The sequence below is a fragment of the Microchirus variegatus genome, assembly GCF_963457635.1.
Source record: "Microchirus variegatus genome assembly, chromosome: 8".
Lineage (NCBI taxonomy): Eukaryota > Metazoa > Chordata > Actinopteri > Pleuronectiformes > Soleidae > Microchirus > Microchirus variegatus.
Genome location: NC_139809.1, coordinates 26,968,398 through 26,990,318, shown reverse-complemented (window position 1 = coordinate 26,990,318; position 21,921 = coordinate 26,968,398). Strand labels below are relative to the sequence as shown.

Below are 21,921 nucleotides of genomic sequence, written 5' to 3'. Positions count from 1 at the left end.
GTATATACTTTTGGCCCTGTGGAAGCTAATGAAGTGCATAATGAAGCCACAAAGAAATGGGAGCATTTAAAGTAACTGCGTGTAAAATTTACTGTACCATTACATTAGCGTTTATTACATACTGTACTGCACTTAAAGGCCGCTATTTCATGCACAGACGTTTATCATCGTACTTTATTCTTTAGACTTATCTTCTCGTTATGTTATTGGTTATGCACCAAAACACCAACGAGTGATTCTGATTAGCCCACAGCACTTTTGAGAATTCTGACATAAACCTGTGTTTTATAGAGGCAGAATATTAGCAAGAATATGCAATATTAATGATCGTCATTGGGGGAACATTACCATTAAAAGAAACTTATCACAGTATAATAGCACAGCAATTACAAAAAAAAATGTGTTACATTAAAGCATTTCCCTGTGAGAAAGGTAACTCTGTAAATGTGCTTTTGCAACATGAACAATTAAAAAGCCCTCGTGATACTTAACATAATAAAACTTTATAATAAATAAACTTTATCAGAGCATACAAATGTCAAGTAGCTGATTTCTGAGTGTGTATTGTGATCGTCGAGCGGGCGCTTTTGCTCATGAGAATCAAATTCCTTTGAGTTAGGGCCTGAATAAAGTCTACTCCAGTAAACACAGTGTGTTCGTGATGACGTGATGGCAGAGCTCTTCGTGATCCGCTCATCCTCGAGCTGTGATTCACCCCATAACACTGTCTGTCTGATGTGAGACTATTGCAGACTGAATACTGCAGTGACACAGCCATCAGGGTATGTGTATGTGTGTGTGTGAGTAGGCAGCGTTGTAGAATCTGAGCAATGTGGTCATCTATTGTACTGTCATTTATATGATACGTATGACTGCATATAAAGATTAGTTGTGTGCATAAATAAACACACACACATACATTAGAAGTAAATTACAGCAGAATAAGAATATCTAATATTTACTTATTACCTTTTTTTGCTCTATTACACGTATATACGGAGCCATGAGAAAAAAAAAAGGCTCCGTATATGTCTCAGTGAAAAAAAATGATGAAAAAAAAAAAAAAGAAGTGAAATCACAAGTTTCAAAGTCGAGATCTTGAGTTTCCCAAAAAAGTATGAATTTTTTTTTTCAATTTTATTTTTTTCCGTCATTTTTCGGGGGCTCCGTACAAAGTCCTGAAGGCCAATGTTAAACAAAATCATTCACTAACACATACACTAAATAAACTGACAGACAACATGTTGAGAAATGTGGCAATTTTTAAGAAGCAGCATGATATAAGGAGAGAAGATTTAAAATAGATTTAGATTTAAAAATAAAAATTGAGGTTGTACATTTTCCCTCTCAAGGGAACCTGAAATAACTGTTCAATTATCAGTCCTTTCTCAAGCAAGATGGATAAAAGAAGAACACGTTACCCTGTAGCTGAGAAGAAACTGACAAAATACACATCAGTGGGTTCACAGGTAATATTAAAGAAGCAAGAAATCCCAGAGCAAAACAAAAGAACATAAAAAAAAATGGAAATAAAAAAGAAACATTGAAGGAAAACTCTGCTGCTGCTCTCCTCATGAAAGCTGCATTCTACTTAGACGTAGCAGAATTTGATAAAATATGGCCCTTGCTCACAAAAGGAAACGCACAATAAATGACACCGAAGTAACAACAAATAGAAAACCAACAGTGTTCTCATCAATCTGACAACACAGCGACCGTCGCCTTTGAAGAGGAAAAACAAACGCCATCAGTTTAGACGTTTGTCTGTCTCCTGTTGAGCTCGATGGGGGATGCTGCTGCAGCTTGCCTTCCGCTATCCTCCATTACATTATTTTATCTGCACTCCATCTCCGTTTCATCTCAGACGTATGAAAAACGTAAAGACAGCCAGTCGGCACCGTGTGTGTTTTTTTTTTTGAGGTCTGTCACCTCAGTGAACAGATGACAGGGTTTTTAAGCGTCTCCCCAGGACATGTTAGATCCCAAACTATAGCACTCAGAACTGTGTAAGACTCAGTGGACGGTGTTGTCTGAGGTGAGGCACGGTGTGATTTCTTGGCGAACCCGAAACATCTCGCGTGCCCTGTGGGTAAAATCAATTTCTCCGTTTCCTATTTCACCTGAGCCTCTTTGGGACTCAATAAACACTGGAAAAATTGGATATACATTGATTTGGAAGTGGTGACTGGAAACCAAATTAGGATGTAGAAAGCCGAGTGACCATTGTATTGACTGATAACAGACAAAGGGATTTGTAAGGAATTAAAGGTTTAGGGAGATCCATGTTATTATTTAGGTTTAACAAGAACTGTGAGGGGGAAAAGAGTGTTTTTAAAAATGCACTGTGTTGACAATGTCATTTTGTATTGTTCATTAATACCACTATTTGACAGCAGTGTTAAAGACGATTTTTTTTTTTTTTTATTAAAAAAAATAAAATTTCCTACATTTGAATGCATCAATAAGCAGAAATGGTCGACAGCACGAAGCTGCAAGCACAGAGCAGGGAAACAGAGTTCTACTATCAATCAGCCTGTTAGAATCAAGCTGTGCGCTAAGCCCCGGCTTCTGCCTTAGAACCAAACAAAGCTGATGGATCAACGCGCAGGGGGCACAATATATGAAACCCATTTATTTTAAAGGGTGTCTGAGCTCAAGCCGCAGCACAAACACGTGCACACACACACACACACGCACACAAAGACACACACACGGCGCAAAGTTGAGGACGACACGTGCGCAGCTGAGGCGTTTTCTAAATCCAAACCCACTCACGGCGGAACACAGAGAGGTGAGAATGGTCAATCTATAATCATTAGGAGGGAAGAGTAGAGATGCAGCAAGAAAGAAGCTACAGCGCTGTCGCCGAGGTGTCGGGATAACAAGATTAGACCTCGTGTGATTCATCTGAGGCCATGACATCCCTGCGCCTCACTCACTCGCCCCCGCAATGTCAGTATGAGCAGCCAGCCTTTATTCTCTGCCTCTTTTAGTCTTAAATGGCTGTACATTTAAAGTGTAATTAAAGTCTCTGCTTCTCTCCCCGCCCCAATGCCTGATTTTGATAAATGCCAAAGAAGCGGGCTGAGACCTGAGGGAGTGAGGGTGAGTAGTGAAATCTGACGCTGGGTTGTGGCTGTCTAACAAGGTGCTGCTCACACCGTGCTTCACGTCGTGGAGAGAGGAAGGTGACAGAGCAACACCTGCTTTTTTTTTTTTTTTTTTTCTTTTTTTTTTTTAGTGTTAGACAATGAGGCTCACACTGATTAGACAAGAGAGTGATGAAAACCAGTGATGCAAGCATGGACTAAAATAGCCAATGGCAACATTTGAATGCTGGTGTTGACAAGAAGGATAATTAGTCATTTATTACGTTTATAATTAATTTAATTAAATGCCATATTAATGTTTTTATTTACAGTGTTGATGTACAAATGAAAATGGTCTATATCAGCGGTCCCCAACCCACCGGTCATTTGTTACCGAGCCGCACAGAAAGAATAAATAACTTGAATAAAATAACATTATTTCCATTTTATTTATTATCGGGGTCTGAACAATGTTTTATTTTGAAAAATGACCCGATTTCCACCGTTACATCTGTCTATGACTCACTCTTGACGCATCGCGAGGGAGATCGGTGGCCAGAGTGTTTGCAGCGAGAGCCGCTGCAGCGATTTCTCTCAGAAAAGAAGTCACCGCTGGCAGCACATTTCAGTGACAAGGAGTGAGTCGCAAAACTCGCTTACTTGTGCGACGTATTCAGCCTACACACCTACACAAACATAAGTAAATGAACTAATGGCCAAAACCGCAGACCTCACTCACTCGCACTCGTTACTCTCTCTCTCTCTCTCTCCCGCCCACCTGTGCTCTCGGCGCATACTGATTTTGATGAACAACAAACAAATGCTCAGTGCTGATCAATAGTTTTGTGCAAGCAATTTGAGTTCCCGACTCTTGTTCCAAATATGACGGGCTTCATTCAGTGATTAAAACAAATATATCAACGATAATGAAATGTTTACAGCTGTTTTGTGTATCTTATTTCGAAGGCACGTTTAAAGCGTTACCATAGCGACCAGACAGCGTTAGGTGGCAGGTCCGTGAAAATATTTCCTGACATTAAACAGGTCCGTGGAGCAAAAAAAGGTTGGGGACCGCTGGTCTATATGGCTGAGCACGCACTACACTAGTTTTCACCTGAAACAAGTGGTGTAAGGTGTTTAGTTACACTGTTACCACTGTTGACACACGCAAAACAGTGACACTGAAGACTCAAAATATCATCATTGTAGACAAAAAAAAAAAATGGCATAGCTGAATAGTAATTATCTTGTTAATTGACGTTTAATGAGAGCGCGGTACCAACTCTGTTACTTGCCATTAAATTTTAGGGCCATCTTCAGTAATACAGCTGTCTGCGCTGGCTGCGGCACTTCCTCGTCATTGTCGGCTCTTACATGTGGTGCCTTTAGCGCAATGCTACAGCTATTTGCATTAGGGAGTTATAACCCCCGACTACTCCAGACGCTCACCTTTCTCATCTGAAACGGTATGACTGACATCAAGGGCAGTCGTCAGTCAGTAATTTCACTGTGACATCAAAACATCAAATACAATAACATACAGTGCAGCAACTGTATTATAATTATAAGACATCCATTCAGAGTTATCCAACTTCATGTTAACTATCCTTTTCTAACCATCCTCTCTGCATCCCATCTTCCTCTCCTCCATCTCCCGCTCCCTTTCTCAGTGCTTGGGGGACAGTGGAGTGACTTTGAAGTTTGTGCTGCTTCAGGAGGAGAGCGAGTCACTCCGGCTAATTAGTCGTCCTTATCCCAACAGCAGCAGCTGCCGCCACCATCTCACTCGCTCAGTGGGAGAAACAGAACAGCCATCTTCAGCAACCACCACTGCTGAAGATATACCCTTCTCCCACCGCTGGTTGTTAACGCTGGTGGCTACAGCAACAATTTTACTCAGCCCGAAACCAAACTGCGGATAAGAAAAGTTGCTCGACTCAGCATAATGATAAGTAACATGGTATGAAATGTAGAACAGTGAATCCTCTGCTCACAGGAAGAGGCTCTGCAGAGTGTTTGTTTTTCTCTACCATGGTTCTATCAATCGGATCATGAGCGTCACAGAAGGTGCTTGGAAGCATTGCAATAGAGACTCATGTTTTTTTTAATGCACTGGGGGATTTTGCTACAGGCCCAGAGGAGCCCTCACATAGGAAATATAGTTTGTTTAACCTGGGCAATTATCATCATTCAAGTGCCGGACATTAAAAAAAAAATGTTTCAAGAAAGAGAGATAATGTTTTTAAGGATGAAACAATTCAGATTGCACAGAAATGAACAATATGTGTCAGTTTTTACTATCTGTGGCATCCAGTGAAGTGTTAAGAATTCATATTCTTAATATCGATATTTATGAAAAAAGATGATTTATTGATCAGCGGTTGTATGGGTCATCTTCCAAACGTTAGATTTTGATCCCTGGCTCTGCTAATCTACATGCTGCATGTGTCCCTGGCCGAAACACTTGGGTGGCTGCGCCCGAAGTATGGTAATATGGTTATGAGAGATGTGTGATGGAAAAGTGCTGCATATACATGATCTGTATGATAATATGCGAATGGCAAAACTGTATTTTTAAGTACTCTGAGTGGTTATTAGGACTCGATAAGCACTATACGAAAACAGACCTTTTATCAAAATGCACATTTTTATTAACAGGGTTCTCACACCTTGGTTGACATCAAATTCAAGGATTTTTCAAGGACTTTCTGAGACCGATTCCCTCAAGTTCAACGACCAGAATGTGCCGACACATTTTAAGATGAGAGGACATTGTAAGAGCCGCTTAGCCCATGGCATCCACTTTTATTGATTTGCAGCACGCTCTGCATCTGGACAAGTGATTGTCCTTGTGTTCTTGGTCAAGTCAATCTTTGTCATTTTCTTTGGTGGGCCAGAGATCTTGGAATTTGCATTTCCCAGGCATCACGTCATTTGCTCACTCTTGCTAAACGCTACTCGCTCATTGTTCTGCGTGGAATCTCACGTCAACGGCAGAGATTACGACTTGATGTTTGTTCCGAGCAGGCCTAGGGTCAATTCCAATTCCTTGCTTAACCCTCAATCTCAAAAATGCACGCTCCCTCTAGTGCAAGTGCTGTCCCGATTCTCAGAAAAATTAAGTTGAGGGACAAGTTTAAGGGCTGTATCACCCTCAATATTGAGATTTTCCGAGACCACCCTTGGGAGCAAGGGCTACCCAGAATGCATTGCGTGTTTTGACAGAACAAAGATGGCGCCGAAAGCAGCGAAACGAGTGCGATACAAATGAAGTATTTTCTTTGTTAATAGAGATATAAAAATGGAGAAAACCATTGTATTATCTTAGTTTAGACCCATATTATGGATTACTGACGTCTAACTAACTGACAACCTAATAACTTGACTGACAAACAGATCGTAATAAATAATCGTGATGTAAATGTGTTCTTCTTCTTCTTCTTTTTTGGAGTTGACAGACTGGACGCAGCTTTCGCGTTATTCTGCCCCCCACAGTCTGAAGACGTATCTGTAGTTAAGGGGTGTCCCATTTCTAAGTGACAAAATAACCCTCAACACTTGGTTTTGAGGACCAGTTAAGATTAAGGGTTGAGCTTGAGGGTTAAGATTGAGGGTTAAGATAGGAATTGGAATTGGCCCCGCGTCTACGTACATCAAGCAATGCATGAAACAGTAGGTGGCGTCGGAACAGACAAGGGCACATTGGCAGGGGGAGACATTAACACTTATTTCTTGCACCAAATTCAAGCACTTGACTATTAATCACAAACTTTCAAAGATTTCAAGGACCCATGGGAACCCTGCGTTCAAAGATTGTAGGCAACATGAAAAATAAGAAGCAGGTTTTGTGAGAAAATGTTAATTTTCAACAGATACAAAAGGAGTTTAGTTTGACTGTCAGTACTAAACTGGCACTTATGTTGTATTTCAAGTCATACCAACCCCTGGTTCATACAACTTTCTAAATCTTTTCAGTCTAAAAACCAAGGTTTATTTCCCAAAAACACAATCAGCCCAGCAATTACAGAGTTGTCAGATTGTTGTGACAAGAGCATTCAAGAACTGCCGTCGTATGTAAAAACTTCCTCACAATAGACAAGAAAATTTGATCAGGGAGTAAAGTTGAGCTACACTGTAACATTTATTAGATTGCTATTAGGCATTACACAATTTTATGAGATGCAGGGAAACTCGGCAGATAAAATCAGCATTTGCATTGTTGCTTTTTCTCTAAATAAATAAAACCTCTCACATCTTTATTTCTGGAGATTCTGTTGCAGCTTCTTTTTTGTATGATAAGTGAACACAGTCTGTCCTCCCTGTGTGGCCTGTTACGCCTGTGATGGCTGGTTTCTGTAGCCACACCGAGTCCACTTAGTCTGTGCATTGCCAGCATTTTTTTCCACAGCTTTCTATCAGTCACAGTAGTCAGGTACTCTGCCACCATCTCTCTGACTCACAGCCGACCACTACAGACGGACAGAAAGAGCAAGGGACGAGAAGACTGGCTGATTCTCAGAAACCATAACTATTCTCACGAGACACACTTCACTCACACATACAGTGTTGTACGCTGTATTTTTTATCACCGTGATCCGCTCGGACACACTGTGGACCTGCTGACGTACAAAGCGAGCATCAGAATGGGGATTCAGTGACTTTGTGAATGTGGCGTGAGATTTTCAGAGACTGCTGATCTACTGGGATTTTCACGCACAACCATCTCCAGGGTTTACAGAGAATGGTCGAGAAAAAGGGAAAATATCCAGTGGGTAGCAGTTCTCTAGGAGAAAAGAAGTCAGAGAACAATTCAAATTAAATAATAGAAAGGTAACAGTGTCTCTTTACATTTAAGAATACCATCTCTGTTAGCACATCACGCTGAACCTTGAAGCCAAATAGCACCTTATAGTGGCAGTATTGGCACTATTAGCTGTGCTGTGTACCAGAGTAGAAAATGAACTTTTTTGGCCTTTATAAAATACATTCTGGGGGTATTTTGGACTCTAATATAAGTGCTTAAAAGTTAAAATGGATGGACGGGATGGACCGATCCACCTTTTTTCACTTCCGATCCCGATACCTGACTATAGATAGCTGCCGATACTCCGATACTATTCCGATATGGATGCTCTGTTTGCTTTAATATTATTATCATCATTGTTATTACCATTGTGAATGTTCAATCAACAACGCAATGCCAGTGTTTAAAAAAAAAATAAAAAAAAAAATAAATAAAAATACAGTCTCTTTGGCCCGGTAATATTTTTTTCCGCGAGCCGAATTCACGTGACAACAGCCAAAAACAGGCATATATACCGGCTAACGTGAACCCTGGCTTGAAGGCTGGGATTACGTCGGCTCGGCTGCAGGTTGCGGAGCTGAACTTCCCGGTTAACTCCTGGTCAATCATGCTCGCCTGCTAGCTGGCTGTAAACTGTGGAATGGATTTCCTGAACGGAGTCGTGCATCGTTTCTCCGCGTCTCATCGACACGCGCCTCGGTTCAGGAAACCCATTCCACTTTTTGCAGCCAGCTAGCAGATAAGTCAGGGAATCACTTGTGGAGACATTTCAGCAGACACACACACACAGACAGATCGGAAATGTCCGATACAACTATAGAGATTTCCGATCCGTCAATTATGACTGGATCGGGTCGGCCCCTTCCCTAGTGTCCTGTACTGTCAGCAGATACAATCTACTCCATCTTCTGGTCTCAAAAAGTAAGGCCTTTGGCAGCTTCTGTTTCACTTGGGCGTGTTTCTACTTCAAGTATTGTGGAATTTTATATAAACCTCTCCACGTATCAAAGAGGGTGGATATTTAACGTAGCTTCCAGCTTGAAGCACTGGCAAACACGGCTGTGGATATGCGTAGGAGGACATTTCAAGTGCAACTTTAAATACGTCAAGGACCTATTTTTCCTGTGTCCCACACATTTCTGACCCTACCATGCATCTACAGTATAATAAAAGCAGCCAGTGCATTATTGTGTATTATCTTCCTCATCGTTTCTCTGTAGTCGTCTGAAACATGACATGCAGACGCTTCCCACTGAAAGAGAATCATCGGCTGACTAGTCGAGGCTCGTTCCCTGGTTACAGACGAGTAAGTTCACACACACACACAGCTTCATTATTTAAGACAATTCAGTGTCATTCTGTTTGAAAGCGTCATCGCCAGTGGGTATGTGGACCGAAGACTTCAGCATTAGTGGAACACAGACCTCTGACAAATATTCTGAGGCAATTAAGGCAACCCTGTCTCCTCATCGCATCAGACTCCACTGACTCCCGAGGCCAGTCGGAGGAAGGCCAGACATGGAGGGATGATGTGTGAAATGTAGAGCTGAAACGATTAATCGATGAATCGATTATTAATCAATTACTAAATTAATCGGCAACTGTTTTGATAATCGATAATCGGTTTGAAGCTTTTTTCATGATTAAAACAAGATTTATGATTGTTTCAGCTTCTTAAAAGTGCATATTTTCTTGGTTTCTTTGCTCCACATAAACAAAGAAATCATTAAAAGTGAATAATGTTTGGTTTGTGAACAAAACAAGACATTCGAGAACATATCATTTCCAGCTTTGACAAACACTGATCGATAATCGACAGATTAATCGATTACCAAAATAATCGTTAGTTGCGGCTCTAGTGAAATGTGTTCTTGCACATACGTACATACGAATCTCCGTTTGAACATTTGTGGGACTGTGTATGGCCTGTACGAATGTGTTGCATATACAGAATGCAGGTGTGTATTTGTAGGTGTGTGTGTGTGTGTGTGTGAATACACACCTGTCTAGGAGAATCAGATTCTTCCCTAATGACACCAGTGGGACCCGAAACATTAGCATATTAAAAGGTGACATTTCACAGTGCGAGTCTGCACTCTGCCCGATCACTCTGACAGTCTGACAGGCGCACAGACGGGCCAACGACCAGACACATAACACTGTGCGGGGGAGAACGGGGAATGTGGATTTGAGTCAGAGCAATCCTGTCCAGCCAAAGTAGGGAACCCTTTCGAATAGGAAAGCGGATTTGTAATCTCGTGATGTCTGACACCAGTGTTGGTGTCCCAGAAGAAGGAGGGACATAACGAGTGACCTCGGCAACACCGTAGGCTAATACAGTACATGCCTTGTACCGTGTCTCCGACGTACAGATGCATATATGCACAGAGGCTTTGCATAATAGTGGAAACGTCAAGTTGCTTTATGGTAATAAATAAATCAACAAAGACAAATAAAGTACTACATCATCACAATATACTATATCAACTGCACTCACAACACCTGTGGAATACTTCATTTCCCTTGCATGAGGACAATCAAGTGCACGTACACTCCTGACAGAATAACACACACATTTGTGAGTCATGAATAAAACTCATTAATCAACCCATCTCATCCACTAAACACAAACTCTTCTGGATACGGTGTGAAAGGTGCAATTAAACCTGTAATTAAAATGTGAAATAATGATAGTGATTGATCGGGGATTTTTAGTTATTATTCTCAAACTTACAAGACCCATATTAAAACTGTCTCTTTCACAGGAACCCAGTTGCCCGTAGCTTCCATATAATTCATTCCCTATTGGCACATACACACACACACACACACACACACACACACACACACACACCTGCTGACATACACGACTACCTACCACACACCAGTTGAGACAGGAGTGACACTGGCTGAGTTCAGTAATTGGCTGTGAACTGCAGCTTCAGCAAAAGCCTTGGTCCCGTCAGTGTTTGGCATCAGTTATGATCATTTTTTTCCTCTGCAGGACAGCACAGTGTGAGACACCCTGGGTTAGGACATTATCCTGCTACCTTCCTCGCTGCTCAAATGATTCCCACCAACTTCCACCAACCGGTAAAGCTAATAATACCTCTGTCAGTGCTGAGGGGGACAGAAATGACCTGTCTGTCCTTCATGAAAATATTACACTGCGTGTTGAACTGACTAAGAGAGTAACTCCTGGAGCGAGAAAGCAATGAGCGAGAAAGAGTCACCGACACAGCATGAAGCTGGTTAATACTAACTGTTTATGAAAACAGCAATAGCCGAGCACGGAATCCTTTTCATCAAACGTGTCAAAAAGTGATGCAAAACAAAGGGATTTCCCATCTGCTCATAACCTGCACTGTGAGGAAAAACCCATCAACTTCCTGCTTTCCAGCTCGCGAGCAAACAATTACAGCAGAAGCTCCTCTCTGCATGTGTTCAATGAAAACACTATTTCCAGGTTGCAACATCCTGTTGTCGACAATATTCCTGCTCTTTTCTGGTTTCATTGCGACTCTTCCATCAACACATGGGTCATTTATGCAGCGTATACATTTTGAGTGGGCACTGAAGAGAGAGAGGGGCCCAGCAGAGTCCGTGGAATTTAATACAAAAAAAACTGCAGTATCCTTTAAAAACAGGCTATGTGGGTAACAGGAAAAAAAACATATAAAAGGATTGGGGCTGTAGTAATTACAGCTGCCAAAACCTGCTTTATTGTTGTGTTACCCCTGGATTTCTTGAAGGCTTCTGGTGACGGCGCCAAACAGCTGTCTCCTTTAGTTTGAAATATGAACATGATTGCAAGGATTTGCAAGATCAGCTGTTGATTTATATTAAAATTAAGACGCCTCACACAAGCAGTCAGTCCATTGCACCTAATTTAGACTTTTAAATACTTGCACACACCTCTTGATTGGTTCCTACCAACTGTGACTCGAACGAAAAGCTCTATTAAAGGGACACTGTGTAGTATTTATGGGTTTATATGACCCAAAATCCACTTTTTTATACATATTATGTGCTCCTGCATTGTCTAGTCGCTGTATAATAGTTTTTGTTTCATTTTCGTAGTGTTTCAAAAAGTCATTTAAAATAACATGACCGCGGACCGCGGTTGCATAGCCACTGTTAGCAGCGAGACGCCATGTTTCTACCGGAGCCTGTAAGGACAAACGCGAGAGAACAAATCAAGCGTCGCTTTACTTGTAGCGGAAGTCCCGCCTCCACTCTCTCCGCTTCGTCTGCTACGGCCGCGGTAGCTCGCCCTCTCCCTCGCCTCACGAACCTCATCTGCTGACACGGAGAAAGACGACGAGGACGACATTTGACCGGCTGAGGATACCGTAGCGCTCAGGGAAGGGAGGGGGTGAGCAGAGGAGCAGTTCTTTGTTGTAAATTTCAGCCTCTCCTCTAGATGGCACTATAAACTTACTTCACCTTTAACTTTTACTTTCAGTCGCACCCTGTCACCTAATAGAAATCCTTGATCTTGCCTTTCACTGTCAGCAAACAAAACAGCAAACTGCAGTGGAGAGAATAAACTTCCTGTTTACACCAGCATTTTCTGAATTTCTGAAAATTAGCTAAAATTCTCATCTGAACACAGCTAACTGTCATCCGAAAACACCGTTTTTTTTAAAGAAAATATAACCAGAAGCTGTAAACTTACCTTCATTAATACCGATTCGCTGAGTTTCTCTCGATTGACGATCTTTATAGCAACTTTCTGGCACGTTACACAGTGGACTCCGAGCTTGACCAACCCTGCAAAACAAGCAGGAAAAACACAATTTATTAGGTTCATATAGGTCACATACTAATGAGATGTCCTCACTTGACTCGGGCTAATAGCAAACTGATATGTATTTAGAAAACACCAAGAAAGCAGTTCAATATTCATGCACTGACTGCACTGAATGCTGGTTCCTAGTGGGCACATTATGCTGGAATATTTTAAAACTGACTGTCACATTAACGTAATGTGTGAAGAAAACATAAGTTTTTTTCTTGGCAAACCACTGATGTGCATTGAGCAGACGTGATGTTAAAATGGTTTGTGACCATGTGTGGAGAATGCTGATAACGACTTCTGACAGTTCCTTAAACAAACTGCCCTCTGGGGTTTGTTTGAGTCATAAAGGCAGTAAGTGAGTGGGCCATTTGTGTTATTGATTCCTATAATGTACTAAACTGCAGTAAAGCAGTCGTGTTGAGTGAGCTAAAACAGACAATAAAAGGTAGCTGTAACAAACAGAGTCATTGCAAAGCCAGAGGTCGGTCAGTGAACGCAACTCATTATTGACCGCACTTCAGAAATGACAAGAAAGAAGCAACACGGCACTAAAACCAGTAAAAGGGTAATTTAGGAAGTCAAATTTCAACATCATAGAAGATAAAAAATATACCTTATACTGCAAAACACAAACGCACCGATGCACTGGGTGAGATTTAAAGGGTTTGATACACCACAGCAGTCAATTATATTTAGAATCACACACAACAACAAAAAAATCACATACATTCTATGATTCTCCACAGAAACACAAAAACCTTTTCCTCGGTACATGTTCACTCAATGAGTGTATAGTTACAGTGGAACAAAGTGGCGTGTTTGTGTATATTTACTATGTTCCGATCCATTTTCTGCCAGAAACCACAGAAGGGCAGGAACATTAAAATAATGTTTGCATCATATAGATTAGTCACAATCTGAAACAAACACACACTCCTGCACAATCAAATGTCGCCGCTGCACTACTGATTTCCCCGATGGCCCCGTCATGCTGCAGTGAAACCAAGATGACAGAAGATGATCTTGTGATTTTTTTTTTTTTTTTTCACTGTAAACTACAGCAATGAAACTCTCTCAAGGCTCTGGCACAGAGAATTTATAGAAACCCTGGAGTGGAATAACGTGGACATTTTGATTTCTTGCATCTCGCATGCTGGCAGAGATGAAGACTGCGGAATTAATTTAAGTGTTACAATGTGCCAAGGACAGGAATAGTGCAGTTAATATAAGACACGTCAATGGAGAGAAGTCCTGTAGCAAGAACTGGCTGGATGACATGATCCAGACTTACGTGGGCTCCCGACTATTTTTATGACAGTTTGATTTCTATTTTAAAACATGCAGAGGAGGAGAGACGCGTCGATGGGCTTTAAGAACAAACTAGCGTTCTGAAGCCACTGAAGAATCAAGAAGGTGAGCGAGATGCGGAGGATCGGAAAGCAGCAAAGATGTGGGGATAATGTGAAAGAGAATGAAAGTTAGGGGTAGCACATTAATAAAATGGCAGGCCACAGATAATTAAGCAGTAATGGAGAGAATAGTGTGGCAGTGAGTCTCTGGCTAGGGAGTTGAGGGGCCGCAGGGTCGTGACTGCAAACACATAGACAAGAGAGCGAGAGAGAGTCAGAGAGAAATTGGATGAAGATGTGAACGCACACAAAAAAAAAAGGAAGGAAAAAAGATGTAGAGAGATTTGGAAGAGGAGATGAGGCAAACAGCAGACAAACCCATTAGCCCTGTGATGGTAATCATATCATAATGGCTGCTATAGAGAAGCTCATAAGTCATGATAAATGCATTAAAGAGAAAATATCTGCCCGCAAACACATGAAAAGTTAACTGGATTACTCGTCCAACGATCCGTCTTCCTTTCAATGCCTGTGTTTTTATGAGCAGACGGAACATTAGCACGGGGGGAAACGCACATAGGCACACAGACCATTATGTTGTTACAACAACCTTTTTGTGTAAATGAACCTTTACATGACAGTTCGCTATAACAAGCCTCTTTCATGACCTAAAATCACAAGCATTGTAACTAATAAAGTAGAACAAATGGTCATGGAAAAATAACACAGCTTCAAAGGCCTAAATTACATAGAGCCGCAACAGGAAACAGGGCCACTTGATCCGTATTAAAATGATCATAAATGATCATTAACTAACATTTAAACGTCTATCTTTTCATATACTTTTAGAGGCTCCAAAGAGCTGTGTCATGTTGTGTTGTGTGTACCTTCATAAAGCTGTTTAAAAACACTCATTTACACATAATTATCAAAGAGTGGCTTCGAGTTATGCTTACCAAATTAGAATATGCAACAACAACAAATCTGAATCAGAAATACTTTGTTAATCCCTGCAGGAGGAACTATTTAAAACACGTATAAACAATCACACAGAAAGTAAATATAAGAGTATATTAAAGGTACCCTATTGTGCAAAATCAACTTTTTAATCTTTTAGTACTTATATTTGGGACTCAGTGGGCCATACCAGTCCCCAAAATGTGAAAAAACAAGACTCAGTCATGTTTTAGTGGTTCCACTTTGTGTAAGTATAGGGGATAAAACACGCGATGTTTACACCTCCTGACCAAGTGACGACAGTGCGGACATTTCACCGTGAATGTTGGCACCCCGCCAGGCAGAGTACTTCACAGCTCCACCGTAGCTCCACTGTAGCTCCCCCTTGTCCCTGTGAAATACGAGAGTGCAGGCGAGGGAGGAAGAGCGGCTGCACAGCGGAGCACAGTGTTTTACACAAACTTCCAGCCTCAGAGGATTTTTGTGATTAAGTGGATATATTTTATTTATGAAAAAAATTGTGTATGTAAATTCCTATGCTAGAAAAACACCTTGAACGCACCAGTTACGTGCCTGCAGTTAGCGAGTGACGTGTGGATCGGTGATATGAGGAGCACGCGTTTGAAAGCACTGCAGAAAGATGTAGATGTTGTCCTACATTTCTTCTCAACCAAAGGCTTCCTTTCTGTCGTGTTTCCACATTCTCTCCTCATATTATTGATCCACACACGTCAGTTGCGGCCGCAGTAACACTGGTGCATTCAAGGTCTTTTTCTAGCATAGGAATTTACATACACGCCGCGCCGCGCATTAATCGTTTTTTTTTCCGATTCTAATGTTTTTATGATCGCAAGAAGCCAAAATCGTGGTCACTCTATGCATTACGGTGAAACGCAGTAACAACAGGTAAACGGACATTACTATGGGGTATATGGAGCGGGGGTTGGGACAACGGTGCATGACAATAGATGATAAGTGGCGACAGTATGGCTGTGAAGTTAGATCGACACTCCGCTGGAAGCAGTGGATGTGCGTTTACCTGGGTCTCATTCACATGTAAATGACCAGGCACAAAACCGAGCATTCTGAAAAGGGCTGTTTTGGCAGAGTTATTGAACTGCTATTGTGCTTCATCCTTATGATATTTTGACTAAAGCATGACACAGACATGTTCATTAGGGCATCAGGAACTAGTTTAACTTGGGTTAATAGGGTATAATATGGGACCTTTAAAGAAAATGTGATTTCAAGAGATAGTAGATAGAGCAACATGTGGTTGAGTTCTGCAGCTGCAGTTGTTTGGAAAGAGAACTGCATGATATGGTCAAAACATATTGCAATACACATAAACAGAGCAATTGTGAGGAAAAAATTAATGAAAAGGAAAAGTTTAAAGTAAAAAACCTGTTTTAACTTTAAAATAAAGTAAAAAAGCAAATAAAACAACACAAGGTGGAATAGAAAAAAGCTAGGCTAAAGAAAAAGACAAGTTTTAAGTTGTCTTTTAAAAAAAAATATAGTGAGCTGGCTTCCCTGACATCTAAGGTTATGTGTTCCACATTTTGAAATATTTTGCCATTATTTCTTCAGCCCGACTCACACACACTCTCCCTGCATTGAGACTACAGAAGCATTTAACTATTTTTTCCTAACAATATCTGAAACTCCCCACCTGACCAGGTTATGGTTAATCATCCTCTTGCAAGAGGACATTTGTGCATTCAAGGACACTAGATTTCCTCATAATGACTGGACTCTTCGCGAGTATGTTGTAATGTGTAATTAACATCAGCTTCTCCACGGCCTAAACTTAACCACTCATCCTCCTTCTCTCTAATATTGTCTAATGAGGGCATTTGCCTTTATCTTCCCTGTAACCCTTCTACCTGTCTGTGATGTTACCCTGGAGGAAACACTTACAGCTCTGAGCTCTGAGCTCTGAGCTAAACCAGGAGTGGCAAGGCTGAAGGAAATGTGTATGTGAGATGCCCGGGGGTTTCATCTGGATCTGGGCTGGGCTCAGAAAGGCCTGCCTTCTTTGAACACGGCTGCAAACATACACGGCTTTGACAGAGAGCAGCACAAAGGGTCATGGTCTCAAACAGGAAACGTAGAGATCATCACTGCTACAGCTCTCCCACTACGGGCGCATGATGTGTGTGAGAGTGCATGGATTACATTTCATTTCATTTTGATCACATGTAATTGTAAAAGCAGATGTGCAGCTGACCTGAGTTTGCAACACCACTCAATCAATAAGTGCATTGATCTGTCCTCTCTCTCGCCCTCCTCCTGAATCAATAGCTTCGAAAGCCTACGCCTTCACAACAATGTCAGAGTAATGACACCGACCAGGGACTTATGGACTAGAGACGCCACCATCAACTGACCCATGTCTTCTATCCTGGCTGTGCAATCCCTACTTTCCATGCACCTCTGTGATTAATGTTGAAATGTGAAGGGACTTCTAGAAAAAGAACACACGAGAACTTTGCTCCGTGGATCAGTGAGCATTTCGCTGCACTGTGCTAGTCTAGAAATCTAGACGCCCCCTAGCGGCAGCAAATGTAATTTGGCTGGCGGGGCAGTCTAGCTACGCTCCATTGAGCTTAGAAGCTGAGAAATCGAGAAACGGACGGCCCAATCACATCGCGGTAGGCGGGCTTAACGTTACGACGACCATAAGTAGCGACTGAATTCTGCATTCTGCTACTCGAAAACAAGGAAGATGGCTGCCGCTGGCGAAAAAAGTTTATTTCGAGTCGGCTTTGAGCGCAACTCTGGACGATTTGAAGTTGAACTTTTCTTTGCGAAAAGAACAGGAAATATCTTTTAGGGCCTTTTTAGAAAAGAAGGATGTTTTTGGAGTGTTGCCGACAGGGTACGGAACTAGCTCCGTTGGTCGGAAAGCGGATGGGACTCCATCACAATCCCGTTGTGATCGTTGTTTCTCCATTAATTGCACTGATGGAAGAACAGACCAAGGAGGCTATACCACTTGGATTGAAGGCTGTGCAACTGGGCAAAGACGACCGGAACGAAATTCGAAGCGGCCGGTGCCAGTTAATATACGGGAGTCCCGAAGCATGGCTTTTAAAGAGCGAATGGCGGGACATGTTGGCCACCAAGGTCTTCAAAGAAAACATTTTGGGAATTGTGGTGGATGAGGTTCACCTCACATACAAACGGTAAGTACGTTTTAGCAATAAAGTAGATATTCAACATGTAATGTGAACTAAATGATGTTTGGGGTTAACTGCTCTGATGTTACAAAGTTGTATAGTCGCTCTGACTTCGTCACCTCCTTCGTTGCTCTGATTGGTTGTAGCGATATCCTATTGCGTGGAGAGGGAATGTGAAAGACAAGCGTTATCCCACCCCTCCGATTGAGCCCTTCCTATGGAGAGTTCCCAGACCCTACATCTTGACGTGGGTCTGGCTCGTCAGGCTAAAAGCTGCCGCATTGCTTTGAGTAGTTTCAATCATCCCCCTGCTGACTTCGACAAATCAGGGATGAATGTGATTTTTGAATAAAGGCTGAACTGATTGTGTCTGCCAGAATCAGCCATTACGGAGCAGGAGGGTAAAAGAAAGAGATAAATGAAACGGAAAAAAAGGATGAAAACAATGGAGAGCACTGCTGCGTTAACGCAACAAAGTGAAATTAATAAAATGGGAAAAATGTCACCTGTCAACCGCTTCTCCAACAACTTAAAACATTCCGTCAGTGTCTCTTGCTCACATCACTGATCCGTGTGCTAGCACGGATTTGGTAATGAGCTTTTTGTCTCTTTCCCTCGTTTCAAGCGATTGTGTTTCATCAGATCACAACGAGACTCGCCGACGTCTGTCAGAGAAAAACAGGAGTCAGAGTACAATCATGCTGGCAGCATCTAAAGCCCCTTTCACACTAAAATGATTGAGTATAACGGGGATTTTTGAACCCAAGTGAACCCACTAAAAAAAGGCAATTAACACCATTCCCATTGCCAGTGGTTGTTCTGCCCTGTGATGTTTTTTGTTCACCCCTGCATCACCCGTGCTTGAAATAAGACTTCACAAATGAGTAAACAAAATGAGTCTGATAAAGGAAATAACAACACCATGAAGATCCTTGACATTGTTACAGTCATTATTATGTAGGATCGTTTACGTTGGTCCTTTTTTTCAAACTCAACAGAGATCATTTTAAAGGGACACTGTGTAGTATTTATGGGTTTATATGACCCAAAATCCACTTTTTATACATATTATGTGCTCCTGCATTGTCTAGTCGCTGTATTATTATTATTATTATACTACTCTCCTCTAGATGGCACTATAAACTACTTACTTCACCTTTAAGTCAAGTATTGAACACGGTCCCGAGTTGTAAAAGGTAACAGCCAGAAGAAGAACGTGTGTCTTAGTATTGTGCTGGAAATGACACTGGAACTTGCATCAGAAAGTATGCAATGCCAAAAACTAATGCCAATATACAAGTTAATGCTGATTAAACACATTCCCATGCATCAAAAACCCTTTCACACTTGGGACGAAACAGGTATTTTTTGACACATCTCAATGAGAAACCTTTGGGGTTCTATACAGGATGTTGGAGCAGGGCTTTTTAAAAATGACCTTCAGTGAACTAGTAGCACTGTGTACTAGAATTTAGAGCGGCCACAGAGCGGTCCTATCGCACATACATGTGAGTAATGGAGGTCTACTTAGATACATTAACTTGTTTTTATTGTAAAAAACCTCCTAGTTGCTGGAAATTAATCGCTAGTCACTGAAGCTCTTGTCAGCCGCGCTGTTTCAGACTGAAATCTCACCCCCAGTAGACAGAACTGTGTTGTGATTGGCCAATACCTGGAAGTGACGTAATCAGCACACCAGCTCTCAGAAGCACAGCCCCCCCCTCTGGAACGGTGGATGCACTGCTACTCATTATCAAAACATTAACGATGATTAAAAATGGCTTTGTCACGACTCCCCGCCGCAGTCCCTTTACACCATTGGTTCCCAAAGTGCGGCCCGGTGGGCCAATGGCGGCCCGCAGAAACATTTGTGGTGGCCCGCAGTGATAGTTACAGTTGATAGTTTTAATCCAGGAGCTACTAAGCTTGTTAAATGTTTATTGGACATTACTGGATACAGACCAATAAGTGTAAACAAAAATACTGAGTATTTAAATGGTTTCTATATGGTGAATTTTAGTGTATTATTGGGTTATAAGCAGGTAATAAGCAGGTAGCTACAGCCCCCAATTACTAGCTATTTACCCAGTAAATATATGGTAACAGAAATGTGTTACTTGGTATTAACCTGTAATTAGAAGGTAAGAACAATGGCCAAAATACTGGGTAATTACCCAGTAAATTATAAAGCATTATTATATTAATGCTTAAATTACATTATATTAACGCTTAGATTACTTAACGCTAAAGTGTAGAACTGCAATCTGGTCATTAAAATTATTAAAAATGGGATTTCTTTCCGGTTTTTTTCCTTTGGCGGCCCTCAGTCCAATGTTGGGTTCCTAAATTGGCCCTCAGGTATCAAAACTTTGTTTCTAACCTTCAGGGCTTCATATAAACGAGGTAATGGCGCAGATACACACCAAGAAAACAGCGTTAATTGGAACTTCCGTCCTATGGCCGCTTTAAATACAAACCCTTTGGCATGGAATGGGAGTTCCCACTGAACCTTTGTTGGTATGTTCATGAGTTCCCTTAGAGCTGTTCAGCCTATACTATTAGCCAGAATCCCTCACTCCCACGCAGACAACCTTGTTTTTCCCTGACTTGCAAGAGGTATTTTTGTACCAGGTACCAAAACATGTCGATCAGTGGTTGATTTATCATCAGGCAGAGCGGGGATATCCTGGGAGGAGCAGGTAGGAGAGGAGATGGACCCTGACTGTGAGACTGATTTCTTCTGCCATTGATCTGAGATATAGAGGGAAAGGAGGACAGCAGAGAAAACAGGAACCCTCTTTAGTGGAGGAACTTTGTCATCTACACAAACATGGGCAGAGCCACACTCGCTCAATGTTTTCAGCTTCATCCACCACACAGCATTGACATCAGTGTGGTTAGAGATACTTGCTGGGTAGCTAGATTTTTCCATCTGGAAGCGTTTATTTGAAGCAAACGATGAAAACAAGATGTCTCCACTTGCGCAACCACTCTCACTTTCAAACTTGATCTTTCAGAAGCCCTAAGCCAATGCCAGCAGATGGTAGTAGCTTACACTGGCTTAGCTTCCGCTCCCTGAGGCAGTGGCTCTAAGAAGCTCATTGCCCTTAGGCACAGATCTGTGAGCTTTCCACTTTGCTCTCCAACCCTGAATGCTCGATGTGGGGGCTACGGCGCTGTGCTGAGATCGGTGTTTGAAAGGAAACACAATGTGTTCTAGCCTCACGGAAAGTCCTAGCAGCGATGCATGGGAATCCTGTCTAACAGGGCAGAGAGAAGAAGCATGTTAAATTATCAAAACAAATTGTGCCGTCTTCATTTTTGTTAGTGATATGACAGTGGTTGTCAAACTTTTTTGACGACAAGGAGTTTACAGCATATTTTTGGCAGGAGATAAGAAACTACAGAGCTGATAGCTGGCAGACATTGTCAAATAAGTTCATAAAGTTATGATTCGGCTCCCCATCACTTGCCTTATCAGCTGATGACTTGCTAACAAAGGTAAAGGAAAACTTACTATTGTCTAAAAAACAAATAAATATATTCCCACGCTGCAGACAACACTGAGATAGAAAGACGGCTGCAAACAGGTTGGAATAGGAATACACAGAAAATACAAAGAATTGCTCATGTAATGTTTCAGAAGTATACTGCTCAATCAGCAGTTTGTCAGGATAAAGGTGTCTTGCCCTCACAAGCCCCTTCGCTGCAGCTGTATTTAATGCTGCCTCTGTCAGGT

The 21,921-nt window shown here is 41.7% G+C and overlaps 1 protein-coding gene across 1 annotated transcript in view; it reads right to left on the bottom strand.

Annotated features, from left to right (window-relative positions):
* The window catches only part of brsk2a (BR serine/threonine kinase 2a), a gene marked incomplete at both ends in the record, with an annotated part of 224,468 nt that overhangs the window by 87,903 nt on the left and 114,644 nt on the right, over positions 1-21,921 (bottom strand). The window contains 1 exon segment of the mRNA XM_083893512.1: positions 12,572-12,666. Coding sequence (XP_083749638.1) covers positions 12,572-12,666 — 95 coding nt within the window.